Genomic DNA, 18,340 nt, shown 5'->3' on the forward strand with positions numbered 1-18,340 from the left:
ACACACAAAAACACATCTTAAATAAGCTACTGTTTCAGCACTTTATGCTTCTAAAGGATAATGGCACATAACATATGGAGAGTCAGCCTGTGTATAGTTATTCTTGAATGAATCTGGGTTTTTCAATGAGAGCCAAGGACTTGAGGGAAATATAAATGTCTAAGAGATAAATCTCCATTAATTCCTACTTTACTGAGTGTGAATTGACTATTTTTTAATCACACGAGTGTTAGATTTTTGTAAAATAACTTTTCAGTATCTGTGAAATGACATAATTTTTCTTAGGCATGTTAATATGATGAATTGTACTATTTGAGTCCTTCATAATAAACTACCCTTGCATTCAGTCATAAAGTCTGATTGTTTGATGTGCTAGTGGATTTTCTTGGCTAGAATTTTATTCAAGGTATTACTATTTATATTCATTAGAGATATTGGTCAGCTGTGCTCTTTTTGTTAACTGTTTTAATTTACATAATGAAGGTTTTGTCATAATATACCAAAGAAGACCATCAAATATTCCATTAAATCCATTAAAATCTATTAAGTCCAGTAAATCCTTAAATTCTAATGTGATTATAGTCTATAGCAAAATTTTCCTGGCGCTATGGAACACCAGGTCTAAAGCTCCAAGTCTACAGTCTTCATTTTTATATTTGTCCTTCTGTATCTTTGGTTATCAACTCGTATTTCTGAATGCAGAGCATCCTAAAGTACCTTGAATCAACATACAACATCCTTTCTCTCCCCATGGGTATGAGCCAGGGGCTTCCATTCCTAGTTAATAATTTCTAGCTGAACTTTCATATAACCTAAAGTTATGCTGCCCACAGCAAAGAATATTATATTTGAAGCTTCTCATTAATATGACTCCAGTATCTTCCCCTTTTTCCTATACAAGACCTCTATATCCTGAGAATTACAATCTTATGCGGGTGGCATGAATTTTATCTTGTGGAGACATTCTGATCCATTATAAATACTTTGTTAATTTGTTTAAAACATAACTGAATACACTTTGGTAGCAACATTAGAGTAAGAAGAGAGGGCTCAAACGTGCAAAGAAAAGCAAAGCTCGTGATTTTAATATAGACCTCATGTGTATTTTAAACTATTTTCTAATTTACTTGTCCTGTTACATGTGTTTGATGAAAGTTAAACCAAACGTATACTTTTAATAAAACTCTGTGTCAGTGCTTCCATGAAAACTGGATTTTTTTTTTTCTTGTCGGTCTCTTGCAGAGGACATAAGGATAAGATATTTGTGGTAAAGTGTAACCCACACCATGTTGACAAACTGGTTACAGTTGGGATGAAGCACATCAAATTCTGGCAGCAAGCAGGTACTGTTCTTTGGGTTTATCGTTTATGTGGTTGAAGAGCTTTAAAAAAAAAAAAAAAAAAAAAACCAAAATCCAACTGAAAAAAAGGCCACCACCACTACCGAGCAATTTAAAATTAAAATGTGTCAGGAAGACATGCTATCCCATATTCACTCGGCTACTTGATGTCTAAGTTTTAAAACACTTTATATGCTGCTAAGCATGTTTATCGATAACTAGAAAGCTTTGGGAAATGTTCTACTGTGAAAATAATTATTTTCATAGTCATCTGTTCTGAAAGCAGTCATTGTGTTAGACTACTGAGCAGGAAATAAAATAATCACTTTGATTGAGTGGATAAATTTTTCACTACTTTGAAGGTTCTTTTATTTATCACTGAATTTAACACATGAATTAATCCCTGACACTATACACAGTAGGTGATCCGAATAAATTTTTATGCATCATAATGTTGATAAAGATGAGTAAGTAAGCATGTCAGAACATGCATGCACATTTTATTTTTCTCACTAATAAACCAGACCTGTTATTGGGATTGTGAATTCTTAGTATTGGCTTTGATACCAGGCTTAATCTTATACTGAACAAAACATAAGCAACTGTTTCAGTGCTTTCTACTGTTAAAGAAGAGACAATGGCATCCAACATGTCTGGAGAACCAGCCTGTGCATAGTTTTCTGGAATGGGTATGGGCTTCTCAATGCTAGTTGGGAAGTACAGGGAAATGTGAACATTGCAAGGACAAATCTGAAGTATGTACCTTTTCCTACACAGTGATTCATTTTCTTACCCTAAAGGTCTTATGATAATAATTGAGGTAAGACATACATAACATGTTTACATTTTACATTCCTGCCAGTGCTGTTTTCATTCTCCTTGGTCAGCATGCACGTAGACTTTCCTAGTTACCCCTGGCACTTAGTCACTCCTTCCTCTGTCTGGCACAGAACTGGCACTGAACCTTGGTTAGCCACATGTCTTGTTGGACCGAGATGGCGTCCTCTCTCCAACCAGAACCTAAATCCATCGAATGAAGAAACTTCTTCTTCTCATCTTTATACCCCATCATCAACCACTGTATCTGCCGCAAAGGAGGGATTCAGTAAACATTGAATTAATGAATGTGTAAATGAGAAACCCTCTTAAAATATTTTTATGATTTTTCTGCCATATTTATACATCTGTACATATATATATATAATGTAGGCACCCTGGGTTTTCATTGAAGACAGTCATTCCAAATGCTCATAGAAGGTGTCAATTTTTCAAAAAATAATACATATTCTTGGTCCACTTCAGGTGGGGGCTTCACCTCTAAAAGAGGAATTTTTGGAAGTGTTGGAAAATTGGAAACAATGATGTGTGTTTCTTATGGGCGAATGGAAGATCTAGTGTTCTCAGGAGCAGCTACTGGAGATATTTTTATTTGGAAAGATATCCTCCTACTGAAGACAGTGAAAGCTCATGATGGGCCTGTGTTTGCTATGTATGCATTGGATAAGGTATGACATATTTTCATCATTAGCTTTCAAAAATTATAAATTAGTCTTTGGAAGGCCCACGTCAACAGGATGCTTGTTTCTAAAACCAGTCCTATCTGAATTGGGAAGTAGTTGTCATGAATGTAAATGAGTACAAATATTTTTAAAATTTCACTCATTTATAATTATTTCTTTACATGCAGTTTCTCTCCACTTTATTCACACTCCTTCTTCATGGCTCTCACCTCTGAAAATCCCTTAAGAAGTGTTGGGATAATGTACACACCCAGTAGCAGATGAGTCCTGAGGAATATTTCAGCACTCTCTTCCCCCTTTGTACACAATAAGGAAAGACCTCAAAGTACCAACCGGTTCAATTATTATCCTGCTCAGCAATCTGACCAAAAGTCAAGTTGATAACCAGTTTGTTCCTGTGTGGACAGGTTCAGCTTTCACAAGACTGTTGGAGTGAAAACTTTTCACTGGCTGTATAAGGGTTTTCCAGAGAAACAGAACCAGTGGGATTACAGATTACACATACACAAAAACCAGATGTACTGTAAGGAGCTGGTCCGTGCAGTTATGGAGACTAAGAAGTCCCACTCTGCCCTTGGCAAGCTGTACACCCTGGAAAGCTGGTGGTATGATTCACAGCAAGTCCAAAGGCCAGACAACAAGGGATGCCAGTAGTGTAAATCTGTCTGAGGGTGGGAAAAGATGAGATGATTCAGCTCCATCAGTGAGACAGGAAAAACAGGGATGAATTCCTCCTCCTCTGCCTTTTTTATTTGGGCTCTCAAAGAATTATCCAATTCTCACCCACATTGTTCACCCACCTTGGGGAAGGCCATCTACTTTATTGAGTCCACCAATCATCGCTTCTTGGCCTTTTGGCTAAGGTCAAGTGTGTTGAGTCCACCAATTCAAATACTGCTCTCATCTGGAAATACCCTCACAGATATATAGAGAAATAATATTTGATCAGAGCACCCTCTGACCAATCAAGATGACACAAAATTAATCATCACATCTGCTATATCTCCACTTAAGTTCACCTTTGTCCTGATCTGTCCAGCTGCCTTCCTGCCTTGCAGCGATTTTGTTTTTAAGATCACACTGTCAGTACTGCTAAAATACTTTGTTCAACCCATTTGCCACAAAAACCTGTTTTTTAATCACCGCCAGCTTGCTGGTGGTACCAATTTATCTGTATTCTCTGACCTCCAAACAGTGGAGGCCAACAAACCTAAGCCAGTCCTCATTTTGCATTTACCTGTTCCCAGGAGGGAACTTCTGATCCAGGTACAGAAGTAGGTCCTCATTAGATGTACAATTATAATGGTTGTTTTAGTGGTTAAGCTGTTGCTTATTGGCAAATTTGTTTTGGGTGAAAGTGCACATTGGATAAGATTAAGGTAGAATGCAAAATTTGAGCAGGTCTAGAAGTTCATGTGCAATAACTTGTTTAAACTCTTTTATTGCTTGGTAAGTTAACCTGAAACATCATGGAAAAGATGAGGATGACACAGCATAATAAACCGGATTTAAATTTAATTTGGGAATTAAATCTTCCCTACAAACCTGTAATGAGAATACAGAATTTAAGGTAAAAAACTTTAAAATATTATTTCCACGTGAACTTCGCTGAAGTAAAGTAAACTAAGTCTCCAAGAAAACAATGAATTACTGAGTATTTTTCATCCAAGAAAAGGATTTTCCTAAGAGCAGTTTGGTATATGTATTTGCCGGAAAGGAAAACTAGTAAAGCCAAGAAATCATAAGCCTAGAACGAGAATAAAAACCACTGTTCAGTAAAACAAACAAACAAACAAATACTGTTCAGTAAAACAATATGTTAGGCATTTTACTTTCCAGGTTTTATAAAAATTAACCTGGAAATTGATGTTCACTGAACAAAATAGGATAGTTTTGTTACATGAACTGCCTAAGTTACTCTTAGTAAATAATGGTGTTCTCTCCTGGAAGTAAGTGTTTAATTTTAAAGTATTTAATAATCATTTTTTTTCAACGTTTATTTATTTTTGGGACAGAGAGAGACAGAGCATGAACGGGGGAGGGGCAGAGAGAGAGGGAGACACAGAATCGGAAACAGGCTCCAGGCTCTGAGCCATCAGCCCAGAGCCTGACGCGGGGCTCGAACTCACGGACCGCGAGATCGTGACCTGGCTGAAGTCGGACACTTAACCGACTGCGCCACCCAGGCGCCCCTTTAATAATCATTTTTAATTGTAACATTAATTCCAGTTCATTCGCTAGGAAGAGATGAGGTACCAGAAACTCTGCCAGGCTTTCAGGCTGGTCCTATTCCCCAGATACCCACATTGAAGTAGGGGGCTGGGCACAGAAACGGCCATCCATGACCCGGGGCGCCAAGTGCCCACCAAAGGTCTGAGGAAAATGTAAAGAATACACAGTGAGAACATGCTATCCACTGCAGAAGTAGGGGAGCGTGCTTCCAGCCAATATTATATTAATATTCTATGTTACCAGGTTTTTCAGTCTTCTATACTTAGGAAGAAAACACAGGCAAAGCTGCTTTTCCCAAGGGGGACCCCTTTTGAGGCCAGGTGGGTAACTTGTCATTTTGATGTATATTTAATTCTTCCCACGTGTGTCTTTGCAGGGTTTTGTAACGGGTGGAAAGGACGGAATTGTGGAGCTCTGGGATGACATGTTTGAAAGATGCTTGAAGACTTATGCCATTAAAAGAGCAGCATTGTCAACCAGCTCAAAAGGTGCCACTCTCAAATACGTAATAGGAATCTTTCTTTTTCATAGGAATGGAAAAGATGGTACCAACGTTCTTAGACGACCATTACCAAATCACTTCTCCTTCTGCATTTAGAGCTCTTAGCCCCTGGTAGAAATATCGAGGGGGATTGCCTAGTATCTGCTTTTGAACTACAAAGACAGAATGTATATAATAATCAGGCTTCTTGTTGTTGTTCTACTAAATATAATATTTGCAATATTAAGTACTGTATTTCCCCCCTCAGGCTTGCTTTTGGAAGATAACCCTTCAATTCGTGCCATTACTTTGGGACATGGGCATATCCTGGTGGGAACAAAAAATGGGGAGATCCTGGAAATTGACAAAAGTGGCCCAATGACACTGCTCGTTCAGGTACAGTTTACAGATTCTAAAGCACAGTTCCCATCAGAGCCGGGACTAGGGTGAGGCAAGGAGGCCACTTAGGGTTCGGTGTGTAAGTAGGTACTCAGTCTCAGGGTTATGCAACTGCTGTGTTAATTACCTATTGCTGTATAATGAATTGCCACAAATTTAGCAACTTAAAACAATACATGTTTATTTGAAGGTTTTTGTGGGTCAGGAGTCCAAGTGTGGCTTAACTGGGTCCTCTCCTTAAAGTTTCACAAGGTTACAGTAAACGGCTGCAGTCTCATCAGAGGTCCACCTGAGGAAGGATCTGCCTCCAGGATCACTCATGTTGTTGGCAAAATTCACTTCCTTGTTGTAGGACTGAGGGCTCCATTTCTTAAAAAAAAATTTTAATGTTTATTTATTTTTGAGATAGAGTGCGAGTGGAGGAGGGCAGAGAGAGACACAGAATCCAAAGCAGGCTCCAGGCTCTGAGCTGTTAGCACAGAGCCCAAAGCAGGGCTCAAACTCATGAACCATGAGATCATGACATGAGCCGGGGTCAGACGCTTAACCAACTGAGCCATCCAGCGGCCCCAAGAGTGCTCCATTTCTTGTTGGCTGTTGGCCAAAGGCCACCTTCAGCTCCTAGAGGCTGCACACAACCTTGCCACGTGGGATTCCCCAACATGGCTGCTTGCTTCCTTGAGGCCACCAAAAGAAAGAGAAAAAAAAAAAATAGGCAATATGGTCTTATATGACATAATCATATCATCAAATACATGTAATCTTGAACATCCATATCCTTTGCCATATTTTATTGGCTGGCAAATAGCCACAGGTCATGCTACACTCAAAAGGAGGGCTTACGCAGGAGTGAAAACCAGGAGAATCATGAGGGTCACCTCGTGAATGTGTCCATTGCATTCTTTTCTCTGGTCACTGATTATTACTATCCCTACCACATGAAGTGTACATTCCTCTCCCCTAGAGTCCCCAAGAGTGTTATCCCATTACAGTATCTATTCAAAGTCCGTAACCTCATTGTCTAAATCAAGTCCAGCTATGGACGAGGCTTTTTAGGTATATATCTTCTCAATCTGTCAATCTAGAAAACTGTCAGAAAAAATTATTTTCTCAACTCACGCCAAATCTGCAAGTGTCTCCTTAGATTTTATGCCTCAGTCTAGTCTCAGTCTTGAGGCATATAAATGTATGACCTACTTCTTACCCTCCCTCTCCCCTTAAGAATTATATTCAGGTAAAATCACATTAAAATAAACATCAACAGAGTCTTCAAAGATCAGTGAAGTGAAAAAATCTCACTTGAGGGGGTGGGAGTGTGTGGAGATGACAGATAGTCCTGCCCAATTTGGTGATGGATGGACCTTATTTATGGGTGGAAGAGGCTCGTGGAAGAGGATGGGGGTACATTCAGAAGGTGGAGTGAAAAAAAATATGCACTGATTATATAAGTTTCAGGACTTCTGTGGGTCCAGTGGAGGAGCTCCATCTCTGTCTCCTACAAGCTTGCTATGTTAGAGATGAACCCCAAAATCCCACTAAGAGTGGCCCTCTGATTTGCTGCACCTTGGAGACAGGTGTGCACACATAACCATGGTTTAGAACACTGTGAGGTTTTAAAAATGCATGTACCCAAGCCCCACTCAGTATGTCCCGAATAAGAATGTGTTTAAAAAAGAATTCCGTGTTAAAAACAAACCTTCAAAGCTCTGTCGCTGATTGTGCCTTGGAGACAGGATTGAGAATGAGCTGGAGGTACATCCAGGAGGTGTCACTTCTCTGTTCTCCAGCTGATCTTGATTTTGTTTCCTTCCCAATGAATCTCTTTTTCTTTCTGGCCATGACTTCTTATTGAATTTTATTGAAAAGTGACTATTTCTTTCTAATGCCCAAGTGTTTGAACTTTAATTTGTTTGCACACATGCTATATTGCTAAATATTTGTTCACATCCTTACTATGTTATGACTTAAACAATACTGTAAGATTTAAATTGTTTTCTAATTTAAAAAATATTACAGTTGAGCTTAATTTCATTTAAATATCTTTTAAACTTGAAAATAAAAGCTTTTAGCCTTTCGTTCTCTATAATTCTGTTCTTTCCCCTATTTGTTTCTGTTGCTCTAATAATAAAAGCAGCCACGAGTACCACTTATTGAGTGCCTACTATGTGTCAGGCAATACTGTTGTACAGAATTTATTTCTCCACAACAGATTTGCTCAGTTGAAATTGTTTAAAAGATGAGGGACCCACTGCCCAGTAAATTGTCCACATCCATGTGCTAAGAACTATAGAGCTGGATTTCAAACCAAGGTTTGCCAGATACCAGAGCCTTTCCTTTTGCACTACACCGGGCTGTTCTCCAAATGTCTCAGCATGGAGACTGCCAGAGAGCCATGCAGAAGGCGTGGCCTCCTGATCCATGGGCAGGCAGTAATGCTGGTGGAACCTTCATAAAAAATGTTGGTTACCACCATCTTGTCTCCTTACGCTTGTACCATTCTTTTCCTTGTCTGTCAGCATCTCTCTTTCCTCTTGTCCATCACTCCTTTGCCATTTCCTCCTAAGCAGAACTAAGTAGTTCAATTCAATCAGTGTTTGTTGGGCTCCTGCTGAGATCAGCCTTGTGCTACATGATGTACACAGTGGAATAGGGCTTCCTATCCTCTTGGGGCTCACAGGCCTGCTCTGAGAGAGGTTGGACACTGAGGGAAAGTTAAGGAACAGGAAGCATGATTAAGACCATCAACTACCCTGCTGTGGGAAGATGTCAGAACCACTTTGCCAGTTTCAATAACATGGCAACTCAATGTCACTTGAAACAGATTCCTTATTTTTTTTAAGAGAAGGCAGTCTGGGTTGGGGGAGAGAAGTGATAGGAGATGAGTTCTGAAAACTCCCATTGTGTATTCTTTGAATATAATCGACTCTGAATTATGCACCTATTTACTACCAGCTTTATGGGTGATCAGTAGGAAGGTAAGATTCCAAGCTCATTCCTCTGCCACTTGAGATACTTCCAGCCTGTCTTGCTCACTGTCCGTTCCTATGTTACACAGAAATTTAGTCCTGTCACGTTAGGGAAATATGATGTCTAAGTAAATATATGAGACAGTTGTTGAAAAGGATCTCAGAGGTGTGTCCTGTCCTCAAGCCAAATGTAAAAGGAACTTGGTCTGTGAAATGACTCCAAGCAGATCCATTCTGGGGGAAAACTGGGGTTGACACCTGACCTGTCCTCTGACCATGACCTTTGTGGTAGGAGGCTTCAGATGGGAAGACAACTAGAAAACTAATGAGGTGCTCCAGATGCAATATATTCACTCTTTGGCCCTTGTCAGCTAGTTGAATGTCAGCTCTATTTGGAACTTTGTATCTTCTGCCAAATTACTCTTTTGCTCAAACAATTTCCCTGTTAAACCAGAATCATCCAATTTCTCTCTGGAAAGCCACCTGTTCCCTGAAGCATTCCAAGTACAAACACCTTTCACTTGCCTGTATGGTCTTCCTTTTTGCTTTACTAAGCAAAGCCTTTTTATAATTAGCCACTAAAAGCAGAAATTCAGTGAACAGTCTGGTCTCTCTTATTGTTCTGTGCACTAATCTATTCTCTACACTGCTTTATCAAGTAATAAATTGTAGGAATCAGAGCCATTTTCTTCCTAATTGTTCATTTTTAAAATAGTTTTATCTCAATATTTCTAATCCAGTTAGGTGTGTTTGTGATATGATATAGGTATATGGAATTGGTCCAATGTCAATTAAGCACCTTTCAGTTTTCTGATATACACTGGGTAGAATAATTTCTGAACCAACACTGAACTTGAGTTATTCCCAGGACGCTTGATTTGAAAACTGAGCTCTCTTTACTTTTGTTTTGCCAAATACTATGCATTCACAGGACTAAAATGGAATTAAATGAACAAGAATATTGCTCTGATAGAGATAGGTGGTACCTATATCTTTTAGAAAATGAGTTTATCGAAAAAGGTGTTTTTATGTCATGATCAAGCTGTTTTCCAAGTATATTTGTATCTATTTATACTGGGTTAACTCAATATCAAGCAAGAGGATAAAATGATGGCATTTCCTTATTCATCCAGATGTTTCTAAAAGGAAAGATGTTTGGCATCATATGAACAAAGCTTATGAGCAATGAGTCCATGTTTTGCTCTACAGTGAATGCTTCAGCATCATGTAGGACCAGCTTTAGACTCAAGTTCAGATGAAAAAAAAATTAGTGCCTTCATCTTGGCTCAAGGAAGCTCAAACTGTGAGCTGTTTAAGATCCTCTTTGGCTGGGTATGCAGCGCAGTGCCACCAAAGGGCTAGCCAGGAAGCGTGAGCCACGTTTGTCTTGCCCTGTTTCCTCTCCCACAGGGGCACATGGAAGGAGAAGTGTGGGGGCTGGCAGCTCACCCTCTCCTGCCCATCTGTGCAACCGTGAGCGATGATAAAACTCTCCGGATATGGGAATTATCCTCCCAGCACCGCATGCTGGCAGTGCGCAAGCTCAAAAAAGGTACATGCAATCACCTTACACATCTGTAAAAGTATTTACAAACAACAGAATGTGGTGTGTTCGTTCATTCGCTCAAGTAATATTTCCCGAGTGTGCCTGTCACATGCCCCCAGATCTGCAAGGGAATGGGAATTCAATGTTCTTCGCTACAGACGTAAATTCCAGAAGGCTGGCCTCATCTACTATTTCCTTCATTTCCCTTGCATTGCACAGACGTTTGCCACCTGGGGGCAATATGTCCTTCTTCTTCTCATGGAGAGCTATGGGAATCTGTTGAAACACATCAGATTTCCAGAATGCTGTTTATCTTTATGTCTAACAGCCTCTAACAACTGATTTTGTTACTGAAAAACGAAAGTCAGTTTTATTAAAAAAAAAAATAGTTAATATCAAAAAATGAGTAAACCTGTATTTAACCCCTATGTGCACCAGAACAGAGAGGTATACCAGGAAGTACAAGTTAGTGAGTAGCTGCTATGTGTCAGGTACTGGGGATCCCACAGTGAGTGGTCCCATCTCTAGTGTCAGAGGTGGACAAGAGTTGAACAGAGCCCAGCAACAGACGGTCCATTTAAATACAGCAATCAGAGGAGAGTCTCAAAAGGAGACCATTTGTTAGAGGAGTGGGCAGAGTGGTGAGAAGTGACCAGGGATAGTGCAACACCAGTAACAGCCTGGTGCCTTTACCAGCCCTGGGCCTGAGGAGCAAGAGGAGAGAGAGAGCAGTGCCGGAACCTTGAAAGTTAGAGCTGTGTGAGATGATGGGGCTGGCAGGAACTAGGACCATCCGTCAGCCTGGGGACGCAGCCAGCATGCAGTGGGCCCACGGGAAGGCTGCTAGGGGGGTACATACCCCAGACTCTCTGTTCTCCCTTCTTTCCTCGTTCCCTCCCACGAGCCTCCTGTCCATGCTCCCCCTTGGCCAAACGCAATCAAAGCCAGAAAGCAAGGGAACCTGTCGATGCCATCTACATAGGCCTGCAGAAGACACAGAGTGGGGTGGAGAGTGCTGTGGAGAGACCGGTGAGACTCAGAGGAAGGCATGCTGCCAGGGACAACTTCATCAAGGAGGAAACATGAGAGCTGAGGCTCAGAGGATTTGTAAAAGTTCTCAGGAAAGGATGAGATTGGGGTCTGGCCCTAAAATACTTGTACCTGGTAGCTTTACAAGTGAGAGAGATGTGGAGAATGTACTCTAGGGGGATAAAATGAGAGAAGATGTCAAGACGATAGTAACAATGGTGGCTAATATTGTTAGGCCAGTGACTAATAACAATTTGCATTTGGTCTTGCACCGCTAGTAGGTGACGGAACTGAATTCAAACCCAGGCAGCATGGCTTCAGAGAGTACACCTGTGGCTACTGCTTGAGGCTGTTTTTCTCTGCCATACTATAGCCTCTCTTTACAGTGGACTTGTGGACCCTTAGTAAGTGGTGGAGCCGGGATTCAGACCCATGTCTGAGTCCAAAGCCTGTGCTCTTAAACCACTACCTGATTGAATCATTTGACCACTAATTTATACTGGGAAAATGATACACCAAGACCTCCTTGTGAGTGACTTCAATGTCAGACAGTGGGCTTTATTCACTAGGTTAAGTCTTAGTTCAAAAGAACATCTAATGTATCTTAGATGGGCTGACCTTTCCACCCAGTTTAGAAAGCTTGTCCCTGTGTAATTATTAATAGCTTTTCCTTTCACTCTCAGAAGTGTCATGGTTTGTTCACTAAAATATATGGCTAACCTAATCTTGATGACTCTCCTCAAGGACAGGTTTGTCTTTTGTCCTCTTGGCCCTAGCACCGTGCATGACTCATAGCAGTACAAAAATAACTTATTACTGAGTGAATGAATGAAGATACAATTTAGATAAGTCAATTTGAAGTTACTGGTATAACATGGCTTTCAGCATACCATGAACAGTGATGGAGGGGATTGTGTGGAAGCTGACTTTGGAATGCCTTAGCACAATGCTGTGTGACTTTTCCATGCCCGGAGCTCTGCTTACCAAAGCCTTGACAGTAAGGTGGGGGGGGGGGGGTGCTATTCTTAAACAGATATCCTATTAAATACCACTCCCCCAACAGAGTCCATACTCATTCAGAAATGTCTCCCTGTGACCCTGCAGAGAGCAGTACAAAACATTGCTCATGGAGCCCTGTCAGCCCATACTGTTTAGTTTTGTAGACACCTCTTCAGAGAGTGTTATCCAGTACAGAAGAGGCAAGATAAAATCTTTCACCTGTAGAATCACACATTATGATCCGTGGATCAGACTTGGAGTGACTACAAGATCCACAAGGTCTCTGAAGCAAGTTTTGGGTGTAGGTCATGATAACCAAAAAACGGTTTCTAGAAATTGAATTCCAGAATTCCCATTTGTAAGTATCATCTCTTTTCTTGGGAACAAAGATACTGGTTTTCTTAATCTTTCGCTCCTTTCATCCGTTGTCTCCATGTGTCTTTTGAAAATCCCAGTATTCAAGTAGTAAGAAATGAATGGATAAACCTCAAAGTGAAAATGTTTTGTTTTGTTTTTTAGCATTCTGATCTTTGTCCTTGGGTTTGAAGGGAAGATATGTTTTTTATATTGTTTTTAATGTTTATTTTTGAGAGACAGAGACAGACCCTGAGTGGGGAGGGGCAGAGAGAGGGAGACACAGAATCCGAAGCAGGCTCCTGGCTCTGAGCTGTCAGCACAGAGCCTGACGCGGGGCTCGAACCCACGAACAGCGAGATAATGACCTGAGCTGAAGTCGGACGCTCAATGGACCGACCCACCCAGGCACCCCAGGAAGATATATTTTAAATGACCAAGTTTTAGTTTTCCTCACAAGTAGTGTTAAAGGCACAGTAACATGTCTGTGCATAATGCACATAGGCACATTTCTCCATCTCTTCATTGAATATGTTTGATAGTAGAATCCTGGTTAATAACTGTCCTTTGTGGATTCTTTTGTAGGTGGAAGATGCTGTGCCTTCTCCCCTGATGGGAAAGCCTTAGCAGTTGGCTTGAATGATGGGAGTTTCCTCGTCGTAAATGCTGACACTGTTGAAGACATGGTCTCCTTCCATCACAGAAAAGAAATGATCTCTGATATTAAATTTTCAAAAGGTGGAGATTAAAGCAGAAACTTTCTAGAATGTGTTTGGGGCAAAAATTTATGAGAGTGGACTCTTTAAATACTTCCTTGACCTTTTCCCCATTTGAAATAAGTTCCTGGAAGTAAATTCTTGTCTAAAATGTTTGGGTGTTAACTGCACGTTTTTCTTTACAGATACAGGAAAATACCTTGCCGTGGCATCCCATGATAACTTTGTGGATATTTACAATGTACTGACAAGCAAACGGGTGGGCATCTGTAAAGGTGCTTCTAGTTATATTACCCATATTGACTGGGACTCTAGAGGTAAAGTATGTTGTGGCTTTCACGACAAAATTTTTGTTTCAAAAAAGTCAATATCCATTCATACATGTTTCCAGAGAGAAGAACAGTGGAGCTTTAGAGAAAGACAGAGTGGAGAACCCACAGCAAATATAAGCAACTGTAATTTTACAACACAGGGGCACCTGCTGTTAACATTTTGCGTAGTTTTTCTGTCTTATTACCACCACCACTACTCCTACTATGATTATTGTTAATTCAAGCCATTGAGTTTTAAGACCATTGAAGATACACGATGCCTTCTGTTACCCTGGCAAGCCACCACTTCACCTTTGGGTTCGGCGTTCCTTGTCCTTGCCTTGTATCTCCTCCTTACTGTTTTCCTTTTTCTACCAATGCTCCACCTCCCCGAGAACTGCCCAAGAAGTCTCTAGCAATTTTCATCTTCTGACAGAGGTAGAACTCTGCACGCAGCTCACCTGAAGTTACCCTGCTCTCCAAAACTCCCAGCCGACCCCCTACCTCCTACAAGTCATGCCCACAGATGCCATGGGAATTTGCCTGTTTATTTAACAAATCTAGTTTCTACATGTGCAAAGTCTTAAGGCAGGAAATGTGGATGATTCAGAAGTGAGACACAGTTCCTGTAGTAGTCCACAAGAGTTTATAATTTAGTGGGGGAGACATACTTGTGCTTGAAAAATATAGACGCCCAAATGGTAAGGCATGGGGACAAGAACTGGACAGTCACAGGGAGGTGTTATGCAGGGCCTCTGAGTGGGCCATGTCAGCATTCAGCACCCAAGATGGAGCATCATTGCCCCGGGGGGGGGGGGGGTCACTTTTAAATCTCATCCCAGGGACTTAGCTGTTGCTAGAGTTTGGAGTAGGCATTTAGGAATGGGCAGGGTCCCAGTTTTGAAAGGAGTTTTAGTTGACCATGGTAGAAAGCACCAAGCCCAGTGGTGTCTCTAAGGAAGGAGCTCACAACAGGGGAGTCCATGGAGCCTCACAGAAGCAGTGTCCTTTAAGGTAGATCTTGAAAGATGACCAGAAGTTCACCAGATGGTGAAGCATTCCAGGCTCAGAAGGAACATGGCATGTCAAGATGAGGAGGTGGGAGAAACAGGGGAAATTAAGAAATAATAATATTGAGTGACTAAGGGCGAGAAGAGAGATGAATGTGGAGGGAAAGACCAGGACAGGATGCAAAGGAACCTTTACCTCCTACTAGGAAGCTGAGCACTGAACTTTATCCTGGAGGTAATTAAGTAATTCTAAAAGATTTAGAGGTGGGGCAGGAGGGGGGTGTTCTCTGCCATCTTTGGAAGGATGAGTAAGCCTGGAGTGGAAAAGCAACTAAAATCAGCCAGGAGAAAGAGGTGCTGAGATCTTCCACCAAATAGAGATTATTTCAGAGTTGCCAGAATATTTTATTTCAAGTATTTTTTTTGAAGTACTGGCCATAGACTGATCCTTCTGCCAAGCAGGTATTCATGTGTAACTGTACTTGATGCATTGGAATTTGGACTTTATTTGAGCCTTACAACTTTCAGGCACTTTATATAGTGCAATAGATGGAAGAAAGCATGCTCTTTACTGCGAGAGGTGCAAGTCCCAACAAGGGCAAAGGGAGATCAGATAAGTCTCTCTCACTTTCATGTCAGAGCCCTCCCTGCCAGACACAGCGCCGAGGGCTTAGGCTGGCATTTGTGATCAGAGGTGACACTGGTGGCCTGACAGTCCTCTAGGAACCATTGAGGCCAAACAGATAGAGGGAGACAGCTGCTTCTCAGCCACACTTCTTGGATGTTCTCTGCTTCATTGTTAAAAAAAAAAAAAAAAAAAAAAAAAAAAAGACAGTGATTTCCCCTGTAAATTCTCTTGCTAATGTCCCGATTTATGACATGTTGGGAGGAGAATTTAGAACAGTCAGGGGCAGCCTTATGCATCTGTAGACTAGAGTACGGTGTGTTTTGTTGGGAATCCAACACCCACAAAATACATAGCACAATATGTGAAATCCCGCCATGACAGTGGTCACTGGAGGCTACACTTGGTTCTTATTTACATGTTACATATTATTTATAAGAGAAAATGGGACATAGGAAGAATCAATTTCAATGGGGAAGACTCTTTTACATTTGTTTTAATTTTGGTAAAATACACATAAAGTTTACCATCCTAACCATTTTTAAATGTACGGTTCAGTGGCATTAACTGCATTCATACTGTTGTGCAACTTTCACCACTGTCCATTTCTATAAACCGAACCTCTATACCCATCAGACAAGAACTCCCCTTTTCCCCTTCTCCCGGACCCTGCTAACCACCATTCTACTTTATGTCGCTATGAATTTGACTCCTCGAGGTATTTCATGTAAGTGGAATCATATGGTATTTGTCTTTTTGTAACTGATTTATTTCACCTAACATGATGTCCTCAAGATTAATCCATATTATAGCATGTGTCAGAATTTCCTTCTTTTTTAAAATTTTTAAAATTTATTCATTTATTCTGAGAGAGACAGAGACAGTGCAAGTAGGCAAGGGGCAGAGTGAGAGGGAGACAGAGAACCCCAAGCGGGTTCCCGTGCTGCCAGCACAGAGCCTAACGCAGGGCTCAAACTCATAAAAACGCAAGATCATGACCTGAGCAGAAACCAAGAGTCAGACTTTTAACTAACTGAGCCACCCTGGCACCCCCTCCCCTTTTTTAGTATTTAAAAAAAAAATCCTTGTTTATTTTCTGTCCTTTTTAAAGCTGAATAATACTCCAAAATGTGTATACGCCACATTTTGTTTATCTACAAACAGACACGTGTGTTGTTTCCACCTTTTGGCTATTGTGCATAATGCTGCCATGAACGTGAGTGTACTAGACCCTGCTTTTAATTCTTTTGGCGCATCTACCCAGAAGGGGAATTGCTGAATCAAATGGTAATTCTATTTTTAACTTCTTGAGGAGCCACCATACTATTTTGCACAGCTGTTGTGTCACTTGACATTCCTACCAACAGGGCACAAGTGTTCCAGTTTCTCTACGTCCTCACCAACACCTGCCATTTTCTGGTTTGGGAGGAGGTCTTTTTGTAATAGCCATCCTTATAGGTATGAAATGGTATCTTATTTTGGTTTTTATTTGCATTTGGGGATTTTTTTTTAACCTGCAAATGTGTAGGCCCTGTGTTGGATGCTAGGGCTATAAAGAGGAGTAAGTCCTAGGTGGAAAGAACAAGATCTTGGCCAGGATCAGTGGGTTGCAATCATGGAGGCGATAGTCTTTATAAAGGCCCCCAATGTAGAGCCATCACTTTGCAGGCAGAGGAGCAAACCTCACTATTTCCACAATTTTGCCCTAAGCCAGCTTCTGTGGTCCAACCAGAGCTCAGGGTGATAGAAAAGGCACTGGGAGTGAGGAGGCTGAGGTCTTTGAAAACCTACCTCATCTCCTGTCCTATGTGGCCCCTTTGGTCAGGTGAGAGTGTCAGACCAAATGTGTTCTATGGACGGAGAGGAAAATAGAATACTTTTGATTTTCAGGGAGGAGTTCTATTACCTGGAGAATCAGAGCAAGTATGCCCATGGACCTTCCCTGGTTTAACTCCAATTTGATTGCCATGAGGCATGTGTCATGTTGGTATTGTGCTCCATATATCCCAGTTCCCAAAGTGGCTGACCTCAGGAATGTGCCATACTGCCTCAAGACCAGCCTAGTTTTTCACAGCAGGGCCTTGAGGGTCCGGCAAGGGCAGAGAGCAGAATTTAGGAGCAGGGTTCTATTTCATGCCTTTGATCTTGTCAAAAATAGTGAACACATTTGCTAGAGCCAGCTGGCTCATCAGGGGTGGGGGGTGGCACAGCCTCTCGTGTCCATGGCAACCATGGGTCCTAAGGAACCAAAAAGCCCATCAGCCTTTTGCAGGAATGTCAGCTGCCCCTGAATGAAAGCTGCTGAGAAGGGGGAAAATGTGGAGAGAGATAAAATTTGGAAGAATATTTCCTAGTTGATATTAGTTCATTTCTAGAAATATCAGGACTATAAGTCCAGTCAACAGTTTGGGCCATAATAGAACTCTCATTCCCATTTTCATTGCAAATGATCTGATATATTTGGTACATTTAGTATGAATTTTGGAATTGTTCTAACTTAAAAATTATATAACAACTAGAATGATGGGTGTGAATCATTTCGTGGAGTATATAGCTCTATCCACCTTCAGGGTGTGTGGTTTCCTATACCTGCTTAGTAATGAGGACATCTGGCTCTTCTGATTCTCTTCCACCTTGTGAGTAGACATTTCTAGTGAATAAAAATGTGACACTTCTGAAAGAATAGAGTTATTGTTACTAAGTGGCAATTATACGTGGATTATACAGATTTTTTGCTCTTTGCTTCTGTTCTCAGAATATTTCAGTGCCTTTATGACAGAGCAGAGGCAGCAGAAAAAAAGTGGTGACCTAA

The 18,340-nt window shown here is 41.0% G+C and overlaps 1 protein-coding gene across 6 annotated transcripts in view; it reads left to right on the plus strand.

Moving 5' to 3' along the window:
- Positions 1-18,340, plus strand: part of EML6 (EMAP like 6) — a 275,933-nt gene that overhangs the window by 195,354 nt on the left and 62,239 nt on the right. For all 6 annotated transcript variants that reach the window (XM_045446068.1, XM_045446062.1, XM_045446064.1 and 3 more), the window contains exons 18-24: positions 1,243-1,343; positions 2,643-2,845; positions 5,469-5,580; positions 5,842-5,969; positions 10,349-10,490; positions 13,452-13,604; positions 13,768-13,899. In XM_045446068.1, the coding sequence (XP_045302024.1) occupies positions 1,243-1,343; positions 2,643-2,845; positions 5,469-5,580; positions 5,842-5,969; positions 10,349-10,490; positions 13,452-13,604; positions 13,768-13,899 (971 nt within the window). The remainder of the gene's footprint in view (positions 1-1,242; positions 1,344-2,642; positions 2,846-5,468; positions 5,581-5,841; positions 5,970-10,348; positions 10,491-13,451; positions 13,605-13,767; positions 13,900-18,340) is intronic.

The sequence above is a fragment of the Leopardus geoffroyi genome, chromosome A3, assembly GCF_018350155.1.
Source record: "Leopardus geoffroyi isolate Oge1 chromosome A3, O.geoffroyi_Oge1_pat1.0, whole genome shotgun sequence".
NCBI lineage: Eukaryota > Metazoa > Chordata > Mammalia > Carnivora > Felidae > Leopardus > Leopardus geoffroyi.